The 15,119-nt window shown below is 35.2% G+C and overlaps 2 protein-coding genes across 2 annotated transcripts; both read left to right on the top strand.

Moving 5' to 3' along the window:
* The first annotated feature begins 7,466 nt into the window (after positions 1-7,466).
* LOC107763379 (protein DOG1-like 3) lies at positions 7,467-8,215 on the top strand. The gene has a single exon (XM_016581872.2). The coding sequence runs from the start codon at positions 7,467-7,469 to the stop codon at positions 8,205-8,207; it is 741 nt and encodes a 246-aa protein (XP_016437358.1). The 3' UTR covers positions 8,208-8,215.
* Positions 8,216-11,564: 3,349 nt separating this feature from the next.
* Positions 11,565-14,009, top strand: LOC107763378 (uncharacterized). The gene is made up of 3 exons (XM_075247354.1): positions 11,565-12,395; positions 12,504-12,740; positions 12,978-14,009. Exons 1-3 carry the CDS (start codon positions 11,565-11,567, stop codon positions 14,007-14,009), a joined length of 2,100 nt encoding a protein of 699 aa, XP_075103455.1.
* The last annotated feature ends 1,110 nt before the right edge of the window (positions 14,010-15,119 follow it).

Genomic DNA, 15,119 nt, shown 5'->3' with positions numbered 1-15,119 from the left:
GAGGAAAAGAATGACTCCATATTACAGTCTGCGTACCAGAAATCCGGATAAGGAATTCTGTTAACCCGGGAGAAGGTGTTAGGCATTCCCGAGTTTCGTGGTTCTAGCACGGTCGCTCAACTGTTATATTCGGCTTGATTATCTGATTTTATACAAATATGAACTTATGTGCAAATTTTAATTTTTTACCGCTTTCATAATTATTATTTTTTTACAAGGAATTGCAACGTTGTGAAAATGTATCTCGAACCGCGTTACAATCAATGTACCCGTGGTCGTCGACACACTTTGACTCCGTTGAGATTTGGATTTGGGTCACATCAATGTGCACCCGAGTTCAAGAAAATTAAATTAGTAAGGCGCGTCCTAAAGAGACTAACGTATTGTTATTTTAGGAAGAGGCCGTGAAGGTTCATTAAACGGCCAAATCCAAAGTCTAATCAATGGTTATGTATTTATTGAGGGCCCCCAGCGATGTGTGATTTATTTGGCGAGGCTTGTCTCATTTTTTTATTTTTAAGATAAACCTACAGTGACTACATTTCTTCTATTAAGTTTGTCTCTAGAAATAAAAGAAAAATTCTCAATTAATTACATGCTGAAAAATGTAACTTATTAGTTATTAGGTTACGGCTAATGTGAGTGAAAAATTGTGATCGCGTTTATACAAAGAAAAACTGCTTTCATTCTATATTCTATTATTCAATAATAGTAGAACATGAGATTGACATACCATAATATCAATACAAATTAACTAGTACTTGATTAATTTAGGCTAACATTGTTAGATGAAGAAGTTATACATATGCAACCTCGTTACTCATTAGTAAATCGACTACATTTTTGTACAAAGAAAGGAAAATTATATTCAAGCACAAATCTAAACAGGAGGGATTCAACAGGAACAAAGCCTGATTAATATTTCATTTCGCTTCAAGCCGAGAGTGTACAAATGTGTACCTGGCAATGGCAGTACAAGAACAAAAGAAGGAGAAGTCAGCAGCAATAATAACACAGCAACAGCAGGTTCAACAACACCGCAAACCAGTAACAACCAGTAGAATAACCCAGTAACAGATTGAAAACTAAGCAATACCAAAGTGCAATCGTAGTCAAAGCAAAAGAGAGACGGATACAAGATGCAGTAGTTTACTGATTTTGAATAACACTCGAGAAAGGCAAACGGAGATTATTCAAGTGAAAGTTCAAATTGCATTTCTCTTTTACTCTCAAAATGTTTCAAGTCTGTCAGCTCTCAAGTGTAAAAGTCTTCTCGCTCTCAAGTGTAAGAAGTCTGTCTTTTAATGTTCAAGTCCCTAAAATGTGTCAAATGACCCTATATTTATAACAAGACTCTTGTCTTGAATCCCCAACCCGAAATTATTCCCCCAAGGGCATGCTTTGTCCCCACTAATTAATGTTTTCTTTATTTTAAACTTTGTCCCCCATGCCTACATGCTTTGTCCCCCACTACATTAAATAAATACATCAACCCCAACCCATTACAATTTGTCCCCCATGCCTAACATAAACAAATACAATATTACCCTCCACTACATTATGTCTTGTCCCCCATTATGTTAAACAATTATATCAAACCCCACCCCATTATATTTTGTCCTCCATGCTTAACATAAAGAATTACAATAATGTTCAATTACCAAACTACCCTCATCAGCTCTAAACAATCAATTAATTATAACTTAACCAAAATATAGCCAAGATGACCAATTTCTCAACAATCTTCAACAACAAATCATATGAACACAGATGAACAACAAATTCAAATTAATGGAAATAAGTTAACCATATCGGGAACCAATCCTGGTTAACTTAGACCAAAAATGGATGAGCAAGGAAACAACAATATTAACAACACAAATACATGATTCAAACTAAATCAACAAATCAAAAACACAAACTCACATTAAATTACTGGATTAAAAATGAACTTCAAACAAAGATGAACATGAACTAAATCTATTTTTAAACAACAAACATGACGGATTAAATAATTCAAACAACATTAATAATTTCTGGAAAATACATAAAACACGTGAAACAAATTGAAGAAATAATTAATTAGATTTCAATTTGAATTCAACAAACATTAAACTAACAAATTTTACCTAAACAATAAACAAGAACAATAAAACAAACATGAAACAAACTGAAGAATTCACAAAATAATGAACAAAACAAACATTTGCCGATTTTAGATTCGAGAATATCAAAACGAAATACGGATCAAATAAAACTCAAAATCTACTAACCGGATTGAAACGAAATATGTATGGACTGTTTTGACGACTTCGACCAAAGCCCGAACGTAAACAACGACGAACACGCACCTAAGAAGCAACTGAAGAAACACCGAAGCAGTAGCAGCAGTTGACGCAGCATCAATGGAGGAAAGGCAGTGCAGCCATGGACGACGGGTTGACGACGAAGAAGAGGCAGTAGCGATGGGGGTTTGTCCGGACGATGCAGGAAGCCATGAAGATGAAGTAGATGAAGCAGCGATGCAGAAATATCTGTGTGAACAGTAGCAGTAGCGGCTGGATGCGAGGAGGAGGAAGGCAGCCATGGATGTCGAGCTCAAGCTCGAGCTTGACGAAGAACGAAGAAGATGAAGCAACAATAGTCGCGTGGTCGCCTGGGCTGCTCATGGTCGAAGACGAAGCAGCTGCGACCTTGGTGATGATGAAGCAGAAGGCAGCGGGGTGGGTCATCGATGGGGCTGGTCGTTCATGGCTATCGTTGGGTGGTTGTGTCGTTTGGTTGTTTGAACGAAGAACGAAAGAGGAGGAGCAGTCATGAATGTTGGTGAAGCTGAAGACGCAGCTGGGTCGTCCATGGTGAGGGTGAAGGGCAGCCATGGGAGGTGGGGTTTGGAAGGTTTGGAGAAGAAGAAGGTAAGAGATGGGGGGGGGGGGGGGGGCGGATAGTTTCTAGGTTTTTTTAGGGTTTTTCTTTCTTTTTGTTTTTTTCTTTTGTGTTTTGAAAAAAATGAAGAGGGGTGTTGGGTATTTGGGTTAATGGGGAGGACCGGGTCGACCCGATTTGGAGTGGACCGGGTCGTGGGGAAGGTTGGGCAATTATTTGGGCCTGTGGTTTGAAATTGAAGAAGTGACCCAATCCGATTTTTCTTTGTATTTTTGCTCTTTTTTCTTCTTTTATCTTCCTAAAACTAAATTATAAAAATATTTAAATTATTATTAAGAACTAAATTAAGTTATAAAAGCGCAAATTAACTCCCAATAATAATTAACACACAATTAGGTAATAATTAAGCATAAAATTGTATATTTGGACATTAAATGCTAAAAATGCAAAAGATGCCTATTTTTGTAAAACAAAATTAATTAGTAACAATTGTAGAATTAAATCCTACATGCAAAATGCGACATATTTTTATATTTTTTATTAATTTAACAAATAAACATGCATAGACGAATACAAATAATTATCCAAAAATGTCACAAAATTCTCAAAATTGCACACCAAGGAAAATCATTTTATTTTGAATTTTTTGGGAGTAATTCTCATATAGGGCAAAAATCACGTGCTTACAACTATAACCTCTGGAATATAGATCCTCGGTGAGTCTGGCATACCATTGTGTCCTAGCTTGCTTTAGGCCATCGAGAGATTTATTCAATCTGCAAACTAGCTCAGGAGAAAAAACTGCAAGCCCTTGAGGTAGTCTCATATATACTTCTTCATGAAAATCTCAATAAAGGAAAGAATTGTTCGCATCCAGCTAAAATAACTCACAGTTCTTCTTAGTTGCAGTAGCAATTAAAACTCTAACAGTGGTCATCTTCACTACTCGGGGAAAAGGTTTATGTGTAATCTATTCCAGCCTTTTGTGTATATCCTTTCACAACTAATCTAGCTTTATATCTTTCTATGCTTCCATCTGCTTTGTGTTTGATCTTATATACCCACTTGCAGTCTATGGCTTGCTTTTCTACAGGCAATGGAACCAATGTCCAGGTGTTGTTTGCATGAAGTGTTTCAAATTCCTGAGTCATATCACGCTATCAGGCAGGATTGACCACTACTTCTTCATAAGACAGAAGTTCCCTGTCATTACAGATGCTTCTCACAACCTACTGGCTATCAGTATTTAGGACATCAAGAGTGATATGATTGCTTTGGGTAAAAAGAGCATTGAGGGAAAAGGGTGAATTAGTCTGAGTGACTTTAGTGTTTTGGGGTTGCTTTAGATTAGGTATAGAACAAACATATTTAGACAGGTAAGATGGGGTCTTAGACACTCTACTAGACACCCCTTGGTTTGGCCTCAATATAGAAGATGAGAGTTGATCAACCCTTGATGTGACTGGAGGTATTGCTGGTGGTGAGGTAATGTTTAGAATGGGAGGTAAGTGTATGATGTGGTTAGGTGACACTAGAATGGATGAGTGTATGGTGTGACTAGGTGATGGTGTGGGAGAGGGACTGTGAGTGGGATAAGTACTGAGAACATCAGAGTGATCTTGATGTGTGATAATATCAGTAAAAGAATGAGAGGAGTTTGACATTGATGTAAGTGAAAAGGGGAAGATTGATTCATGAAAACCCACATCTCTGGACACACAAATTTTCTTGATAGCCAGATTTAGCACTTTGTATCCCTTAATACCAAAAGGATAGCCTATAAAAACATGTGGAGAAGTTCTTGGTTCAAAGGAAACGGTTGGATAACACAGACAACCAAAACTTCTTAAATGTGAGTAGTTTGCTTTTTTCCACATAGTAACTCAAAAGGGCACTTATTTTTCAAAGGTATAATAGGTAATCGATTGATGAGAAAGGTTGGTGTAAGCACACACTCTCCCCAGTATTTCAAGGGGAGTTTGGCTTGAAACAGTAAGGCTCTAGCAGTTTCCAATAGGTACTTGTGTTTTCTTTCTACTATGCCATTATGTTGGGGTGTATAAGGATAGGTTCTTTGGTGTTCAATCCCTTTTGACTGGAAGAATGAGGTAGCTTCAGTGCTAGTGAATTCTAGACCATTATCTCAACCATGAATATAAAACTTTTGAGAGTGTGTAATGCATTGCTCTTGCAACTGAGCAGATGAATCCAAGTGGATTTGCTATAGTCATCTACTATGGTGAGAAAGTATTTGAAATTGTCATGAGTAGGTACATGATAAGGTCCCCACAAGTCTACAGGTAAGAGATCAAATATGAGTAGGTATTTGAAATTGTCATGGTGTTTGTGACTTTTAAGGGAAAAGGAAGTCTAGCTTGCCTAGCCATAGGACATATGGTGCAGAGGAAAGGTTGTTTTGGTGCAAAAGTTACTGGTATATTAGATATCACTTTCATTTTCCAAAAGGGTACATGTCCAAGTCTGTAGTGCCATAATAGATTCATATCACTTACATCAATTGAGAAAGGTTCAGAATTATCGCACCAGCTTATTTTATTGCAAATGAAATTATTTACAGTAGGAGATGGAGACACAGTATTTACAGCAGAACTGGGAATACAAGAATGGGAATGACACTGAGTATTTATAGATGGGCAAGTTTGACAAGAATGAGAAAAACAAGATGTTGTAGCAACATGGCCTGCACTTTTCTTTGTTGCTGTAGAACCTCCTTTATTCAACAGAAGCTTCCAAGGAATAGAAGTTAAAATGCAGAAATGGAATCTCTTTCAATGGAGTGAAAAATGAGAATCACCTTTCATTATGCTGGAGCTCGATTCTTATCTACAATGAGATCAACTAATGACAGCTAAGCTACAGCTAATCCACTAACTACCCAACTCCTAATAGCTGTAACTAACTAATGGAAAAGAATAACTAACTAATGGAATGTACAGTAACAACTACCAACTAACTATCCGAAAAGAGAAAGAGAAGAGAAATAAAGATGCAGTGCTAGTGTACTGCTATAATCTTAATAATATTCATATCGTACTAGCTCTTATGCTACCAAATACCACCACTTACTTTGGGCAATGACCTCCTTTTAATTTGTACTCAAGAGCACTACCAACTCCCTGTAATACTATTTTTTAGGTGACATATGTAATCTTTTGGACTTAAAAAAATAAGGAAAACAAAGCCCCCCGATATGTGCGAAAGAATAATAAAGTTTGACAACCTAATAAGTCTAGAAAAAATATATATATATATATATATATATATATATATATATATATATATATATATATTCTGCATAATCCCTCTTGGGATATATCCTCAATTACTTCACGTAAATACTCCAGCGTGAAAAAAGAATTGTACTTGGGCGGCTAGAGGGTCAAACAGCTAAAGCAATTGCTTTGGGCTCCAAAATTTTTGGGGCCCCAAATTTTTTTTTTCGTTTTTGTTTTTCTTACCTGTTTTTGATATTCGTATTAAAGTCCCGACTAATATGAATTTGTATTGAAGCGCATTTTAACATGATATCATCCATAGGGCTCAAACCCGAAATATCTTATTAAAGTAGGTTAAATCGTATCCATCCCACCACAATTCTTGGAGGTGGAGCCCAACTTTTATCAATAATAGATTTATAAGTTAATATTTTTTTTAAAATATTGAGTATTAAAAATAGAAAAGTAAAATCTTTTTATAAAAATTAAAGATAACTTTTAGTTTATTATTGATATAATTGTTTGAGCAAAAAATGAAGAAAGAGAATTACTTCCCCTAAAATCCTTACCCGAAATATAAAATTGTGTTATTTACATTTTACAATTGACATCATTAGTGAAATACCAACATTATCTTTCTCGTTTTTATATTTCTCACTAGAAAACGTGTAATAAACTTTTAGAGTCTCTATTTTAATATCTCTAATAGTCCAAATCTCATTTTTTATATTTCTCATCAGATAATGTGTATTGCACTCTTATATTTTCTTTCTTGATTTCTGCAAAAGTTCAAATTTTCGATAAGCTATATTGTTTCGTAAAAAAAAGATTATTTTTTCCAATAAAAAACAAGAGCTGCAGAATACTATTGAATACGCTTTATTGCACATTCTTAATTTGTTTCCTCTGCAGGTTCAAGCATTACAACAAGTATATTGAAAAATTAAATAATTATTTCGATATCAAATTATCAACATTTTGAATCTAGTTTTATTTCCTAAGATCAACAATATCCTAAGAGTGATTAAATAGTTTATAAAAGAAATTATTAATAACTTTACATCTCAAAAAGCTAGAAAAAATAAATTTCAAATAAAAATATATAAGAAAGGTTTTGTTTCAACAAAGGCTTCCAATTAAATTTTCGCTTTAGGGCTCGAATCTTGTTGAGCCGCCCCTGCTCCTAATTAGGATACCACTTGCTTTTTTGTCCCTTTAAGGGATTTGTTTCCCTTTTTGTCATCTTCATCAGCTGATTCATGAGCCTTATTTATATCGGCATACCTACATATCCCTGCGCCAAAAAAAAAAAAAAAAAAATTGTTCAATTCTTGAGAAAAGGAAATGTCAAGTTCAATAAACAGTGATCAAAAGGAGGAAGAATCCCTACACGAATCTTGGTTGAATCTTCAACATGAAGAACTGATAGAGCTTGAACAAGCTGCAGCTCAGATTAAAAACGGCGTCAAAGATGATCATAAACTCACACAACTCATTGAAAAGATTATAAACAACTTCCAAGACTACTGTAACAATCGTAGCCGCCTAGCTAAAAAGGACGTGTCACCATTCTTTGCACCAAAGTCGTGCACTCCATTTGAGAACTCAGTCCTATGGATCGGTGGCTGCAGACCATCTTCTTTTATACGTCTCATTTACGCTCTCAGCGGTATGGAAATTGAGTCTCATCTCATTGAGTTCCTTGAGGGAATCAAAACTGGCGAATTTCACGGGTTAACGATAGAACAAATGACCGTAATCGACAAGTTGCAGACCAAGACGATTCAAGAAGAGAGGAAGCTTTGTTCAAAATTGGCTAGCCTGCAAGAAGACATAGTGGACCAGCCACTAGCCAGCAAGATGATGAAAGATCAAGAGAATGCAGATGAAGATTTAGATAAGCATAGTCACAATATGGCAACAGTAATGGAAGAAGCTGATAAGTTGAGGATGAAGACACTGAAGCAAATTGTGAGCATACTAATTACACCGGCTCAGGCGGTGGAATACTTAGCAGCAGCCAAGAGGATTAGGCTTTGTTTGAAACAATGGGGAAAGAAGAGGGATCACGAGCATACCAACTAATAACTTGGTCTATTAAGTTTTTTCTTTGCCAACTAATGGGGAAAAAAACATGTTTGGGTGTATGGTTGGATAATTCTTGTTTGATGAATTTCTTTTCTAGGAGTTCTAGTTTTTGGTAATTTAGGTTTGATGCTTGAATTTGTTTTGCATGTATAGTGATAAGTGCATTTTACTTGATTTTTAAACATATGATTTCTTTGTAAAAACACAAAAATTATCATATTTCTTCCATACTTTTGTCTAAATTATGCAGGAAAAGTTAAAGAAGGATTGGTCTGGGAACGAGAAGATTACAGAGAAAAAAATAGAAAAACGTACAAGCTAAAGCAGAGTAAAATATGGTGCTAAAGAATACGCGATCTGCCATGACAAAGGACAACCGAATCACAACCGGTTACAACAAACTATAACCGATCCATAACCAAAGAAGCTCATAACCAAGCATAACAATGCCACAACCAGCCATGACAAGTTCATATCCAGAAGATAATTGAAAACCTTGTCATGGCTTGCCTATAAAAAGGCATTGTTCGTGAAGGAAAAAGGGGGAGGGAAATATTGAGCAAATAGTTTTTCTTTCTCTTTGTTCTTTAGTTTTGCTTCTGTTTCTTCTTTTAGCCATTACAGTGGTTTCATTTCTAGTTTCGAATAAATTGTAGTATTGGAAATTACTCTAGTTCCTGTTTTTAATTAAATAGGGGGAATTATTCTCTTGAGTATTTCTTTCTATTTTCTTATTTAATGGGCAAGATTATTTCCGTTGTCAGTATCGGATCCAATATGGAGTAACTTTTCTTGTGTTGGGAAAATGACGGATCTTAATATTTTTATATAATAGTAGATATCATTCCTCAATTTTACATGCTTGAGCTGAAGCTTTTTATTTTAATTTTATCTGCTTTATAGTTGGGTGGTATTTAATTTTGTTAACATCTATGTATTTCGTACTACATATTAATTTCTCACTAATTCTGTAATCGAAAGATGCAGAAGAAGTAATAATTAATTCTGGTATTGATAGATGTTAACTTGTATTTAGTGACATCTAGCTCTTATATGTTAAAATTAATTCTACACTTATTTTTAATCGAAAAAGGCGAATATTGTAGTAATCAGTTATAACAAGTAGGGTAACCGAAAGGGACTTACTAAAAAGAGCATGTTTTAGTTCAAGTATATATTTCTGGTTCTTTAATATTACCATTTTAACGATTAATTTGTATAACCGAGAGGAGTGCATTTAATTGTTCAACTATAGTAATAATATATAAATGTAATCGTGAGAGACATTTATACATTTCTGAGAAATAGAAGTTGAAGGATAAATGTATCTACTATATAATAAAAATATTAAGTGAAGTCAGAATCCCAACACCTTTTTATTATATTTGTGAAAAACAAAATATTTTCTATTGCTTTATTCGTGCATTTTTAGTTAGTTAATTCACGACTCATCTCTTTCTGATTTTCTCAAATAGTAATTAAAACAAGAAACGTCTGTAGACTAGATAAACCAATCTCTGTGGGTTCGACATCTTTCTATACTACTATTTGACAGAGTACGAGTTTAAATCATATACACCAGACACTCGTCAAATTTTTGGCGCCGTTGTCGGGGATTGGAAAAATCTACTACAAATAAATTGTTTTATTGCTAATTTGAGATTTTTGTTTTTAATTATTTTGACTTTTATACAAAAATTTCAGGAAGTGTATGACTCGTTCCTCCTCGAGAGAACTAGTTGAATACGATCCTGAAATTGAAAAATCCTTGCGGTTGTTGTGAAAAGAACAAGTTTCACAATCTCAAATTTCTTCACTAGAAAAAATGGAGAACGAAGAACTTAATAACAACAACCAACTCCCGCCACATCAAGTAGAAGAACAGTTTGATGATGTGGCACCACGACGTAATAGAATACTAAGAGATTATGCAAGGCCAGACCATTTTGAAGGAGAATCAAGTGTAAGGAGGCCACCAATTGCAGCAAATAACTTTGAAATTCGCACAGGCTTGATTCAAACTATTCAGCAGTCGTGCCAATTTACTGGTGATGTGAGTGAAGATCCTCACACCCATCTAATTGATTTTCTTGAATTAGTTGAAATTTGCAGGTATAATGGAGTCCCAACAGACACCGTCAGGTTGCGGCTTTTTCCTTTTTCTTTCTTTAAAAGGAGAATCCAAAATATGGTTGTGAAGTCTGCCGAGAGGTTCAATCACTACATAGGACCAAATGACTCAGAAATTTTTTAATAAATATTTTTCACCTGCAAAAACTTTTAAAATGAAGCAAGAAATCAATAATTTTGTGCAAACAGATACTAAATTTGTATACCAAGCATGGGGAACGATTAAAATCAATGCTAAGAAAATGCCCACACCATGGTATCCAAGATCCTGACATTTTATATATTTTTTATCATGGTCTTAAACCCTCTGCTAGAAATGTTGTTGATGCAGCATCAGGAGGATCCATAATGAGCAAAACTACTGCAGAAGCCATGCAATTGCTCAATGAAATTTCAGAAAATGTTGTTCAATGGCCCTCTGACAGAATGATTGTTAAGAAAGCAGCGGGAGTCAATCAGGTTGAAGCTTGGAATTCATTAGCGCAACAAGTTGCAACTCTAACACAAAAAGTTGAGGCATTTCAGGTAAATACTCAATCATCATCTCAATATGAGAATTGTGACGTTTGTGGAGGCAACCATCCCAATCATGAATGTCAAGCTTCAATGCAAAATGAAGAACAAGTAAATATTATTGGGTATAGAAACAATTATCCATTCGGTAGTCCCATGGCACAAAAACATCCGGGATTCCAATGGAGTAACCCAAATGGTGCTGAAAATCCTCAAAGATTTTTCAATCAAAAGCAGCAGGTACAGGGACCACCTGGTTTTCAAAATCAAAACAGAGGGCAACAAGATTTCCAGAAATATCAACAACCACCCCAAAGAGCTCATCAGCAAAGCCTCGAAGACATGATGTACAAATTCATTAAGGCTACAGATGAGAAGGTTGAAAGTTAAAGTTCAGCCATCAAGAATTTAGAAATTCAGATGAGCCAATTAGAAACCCTCATGTCTGAACAAATAAAAGGTGCTCTACCAAGCAACACCGAAAAAAATCCAAAAGAACACCTCAAAGCCATCTCTCTGCGGTCAGGTAAAACTTTTGATGATCCATATTCAGATAGACAAGGAAAACTACAAGAAGTGGAATAGGTAAATGAAGGTGAGAATAAAAGAGACTCTGAACTTCTAAAAGAACAAAAAGATAAAGTAAAAAAGGTACAAGAAAATGAATTGATGACAAATCCTCACTCTGTACCCCTCCCTTTTCCCCAAAAAATGAAAAGAGAAAATCTTGACAAACAGTTTGCAAAGTTTCTGGATATTTTAAAGCAACTTTACATTAACATACCTTTCACAGAAGCTTTGACACAAATGCCTTCATATGCTAAATTTCTCAAAGAAATTTTGTCAAGTAAAAGAAAATTGGAAGAAGTTTCAGTGGTCAAGCTTACCGAAAAATGTAGTGCTATACTTCAAAATAAGCTTCCACAGAAACTTGGTGATCCAGGAAGTTTTACAATTCCTTGTATTGTGGGAGGTGCTCACTTTGAAAAGGCATTATGTGATTCAGGTGCTTCAATAAATCTAATGCCTTTCTCAATTTTCATGAAATTAGAACTTGGTGAAATGAAAGATATTTGTGTGTCTTTTCAATTAGCTAATCAAAGTACTAAAAGGCCCAAAGGAATCATTGAAAATGTCCTCGTTAGAGTAGATAAATTTCTATTCCCAGTAGATTTTATAGTACTTGAAATGGAAGAAAATACTGAGGTACCATTAATTTTAGGTAGACCATTTCTCGCAACAGGAAGAGCGATCATTGATGTTCATCAAGGACAATTAATATTGCGAGTTGATGAGGAGAGAGTAATTTTTGATATGCATAAAATGATGAAATTTCCTGGGAATGAGTCATCATCATCTTGTTTTCAAATTGACTTACTAGATGACCTTGTAGATGAATACAAAGAAAATCAGTTAATTACTGATTCATTGGAGAGATGTTTGGCTAAGTCAGGTACCACAAGTGAAGAAAATCCCACAATCAGAGAAGAAGCTGAAACATTGGAAGAAGAATCAGAAAATGAGAAAATCTCACAAGAAGAAGTTCAATAAAAAATTAAACTCAAAAATCTCCCTTCTCATTTAAAATATGTTTTTCTTGAATCTGAATTATTTTCGGTAATCATTTCCTCTTTTTTGACTCCAGAACAGGAATACAAACTGATAGAGGTCTTGAGGAAACATAAAAGAGCTTTAGGGTGGACTATAGCAGACATCCAAGGAATCAATCCAGCTATTTGTATGCATAGGATCCTCATGGAAGAAAATTACAAACCAATAGTCCAACCGCAAAGGAGACTGAACCCAGCAATGCAGGAAGTCGTCAAGAAAGAAGTGGTGAAACTTCTAGCAGCAGGTATCATTTATCCAATATCTGACAGTCCTTGGGTAAGTCCTGTACAGGTAGTGCCAAAGAAAGGAGGTATGCCCGTAATAAAAAATAAAAATAATGAACTCATACCTACTAGAACAGTCACAGGATGGAGCATCTCTATTGTTTACAGACGAATTAATGATGCCACGAGGAAAGATCATTTTCCTTTGCCTTTTATTGACCAAATGCTTGAAAGAATTGCAGGCCATAGTTTTTATTGTTTTCTTGACGGATATTCTGGATATAATCAGATACCAATTGCTCCAGAAGATCAGGAGAAAACCACATTCACATGCCCTCAAGGTACGTATGCTTACAGAAGAATGCCATTTGGACTATGTAACGCTCCTGCTACATTTCAGCGTTGCATGTCGGCAATTTTCTCAGATATAACCGAAAGGTTTCTTGAAATTTTCATGGATGATTTCACACTTTTTGGTAAGACATTTGAAGATTGTCTCTATCATTTAACTTTGGTACTTAAAAGATGCGAAGAGACAAATCTAGTTCTTAACTGGGAAAAGTATCACTTTATGGTAACGGGGGGAATTGTTTTAGGACATAAAATCACCGCTAAAGGAATAGAAGTTGATAAGGCTAAAATTAATCTTATAGCAGGATTACCCACTCCCACCACTGTTAAAGGTATTAGAAGTTTCTTAGGGCATGCAGGTTTTTACAGAAGGTTTATAAAAGACTTTTCAAAAATTTCAAAACCTCTGACTAACCTACTAATGAAAGATGTTAAGTTTGAATTTTCAGATGATTGCAAAAAAGCATTTGACTTTCTCAAAGAACAATTAACTAATGCTCCAATTGTTGTCTCTCCTGATTGGAGACAACCATTTGAAATAATGTGTGATGCAAGTGATATAGCAGTAGGAGCGATATTGGGGCAAAAGAAAAATAAGATCTTTAAACCCATATACTATGCCAGCAGAACTCTCAAGGAAGCTCAAATGAATTATGCAACAACTGAGAAGGAGTTATTGGTAGTAGTATTTGCATTTGACAAATTTCGTTCTTATTTGATAGGAACAAAGGTTACAGTATTCATTGATCATGCAGCCTTAAAGTATCTATTAACAAAGAAAGATGCTAGACCTAGATTGCTAAGATGGATACTCCTTTTGCAAGAATTTGATCTCGAAATAAAAGATAGAAAAGGTTCAGAAAATCAGGTAGCTGATCATTTATCACGTCTAGAGAATCCTCCTACTGAAATACTAGATATCCAAGAGGAATTTCCTGATGAGCATATCTTTCTGTCACAACAGTCATAAAAAGATCTTCTTGGTTTGCTGATATTGCCAATTATTTAGTAGGAAGGTGGTTTCCAAAAGATTTTTCTTACGATCAAAGAAAAAAGCTTAAAAAAGAGGCAAGACATTATCACTAGGAAGATCCTTATTTGTTTAAATTTTGTGCAGATGACATAATCAGGAGATGTGTACCTGAAACAAAAATGAACAATACTTTAAGTCATTGCCATGATGGAGCTGTAGGAGGACACTACGGAGGAAGAAAGACAGCAGCTAAAGTACTTGAAGTTGGATTTTATTGGCCTACTTTATTCAAAGACGCAAGAAATTACGTTGCCACTTGCGACAAATGCCAGAGAAGCGGTAACATTTCAAAAAGGGATGAGATGCCTCTTAACTCTATCCTTATTTGTGAAATATTTGATGTTTGGGGCATTGATTTTATGGGTCCCTTTCCTCCTTCAAACGACTGTGAATATATTTTAGTCGTTGTTGACTATGTTTCAAAATGGGTAGAAGCAATTGCTACTAGAAAAAATGATGCTCATATTGTTTGTACTTTTCTCAAGAAAAATATTTTTTCTAGATTTGGAACTCCACGAGTTATCATAAGTGATCAAGGAACTCATTTTATAAATAGACAATTTGCTAGTTTGTTGTCAAGATATGGAGTTACTCATAAAATAAGAACCCCATATCACGCTCAAACAAGCGGTCAAGTAGAAGTATCCAATAGAGAATTAAAAAGAATTTTAGAAAAAACTGTTAGTTCTTCTCGAAAAGATTGGTCTTTAAAATTGGATAATACGTTATGGGCAAACAGAACTGCTTATAAAACTCTCATAGGCACATCTCCTTATAGACTAGTTTTTGGGAAAGCTTGTCATTTACCTGTAGAGTTAGAGCATAAAGCATATTGGTGTCACGACCTGGATTTCCCACCATCGGGTGTCGTGATGGCGCCTACTATCAGAGCTAGGCAAGCCAAATATATAAAACATTTTTCCTGCTTTCTTCCAAACAATATAATAAACAAGACAAAATTTAAACGGAAGACTTTAAATCTAAAGCAACTGAGAACCAAAAGTGCGGAAGTTTGAACCAAAATGCTACCCAGAGTCTGGTGTCACT

Source organism: Nicotiana tabacum, chromosome 3, assembly GCF_000715075.1.
Source record: "Nicotiana tabacum cultivar K326 chromosome 3, ASM71507v2, whole genome shotgun sequence".
Classification (NCBI taxonomy): Eukaryota; Viridiplantae; Streptophyta; class Magnoliopsida; order Solanales; family Solanaceae; genus Nicotiana; species Nicotiana tabacum.
This window is presented reverse-complemented; position numbering and strand designations above follow the sequence as displayed.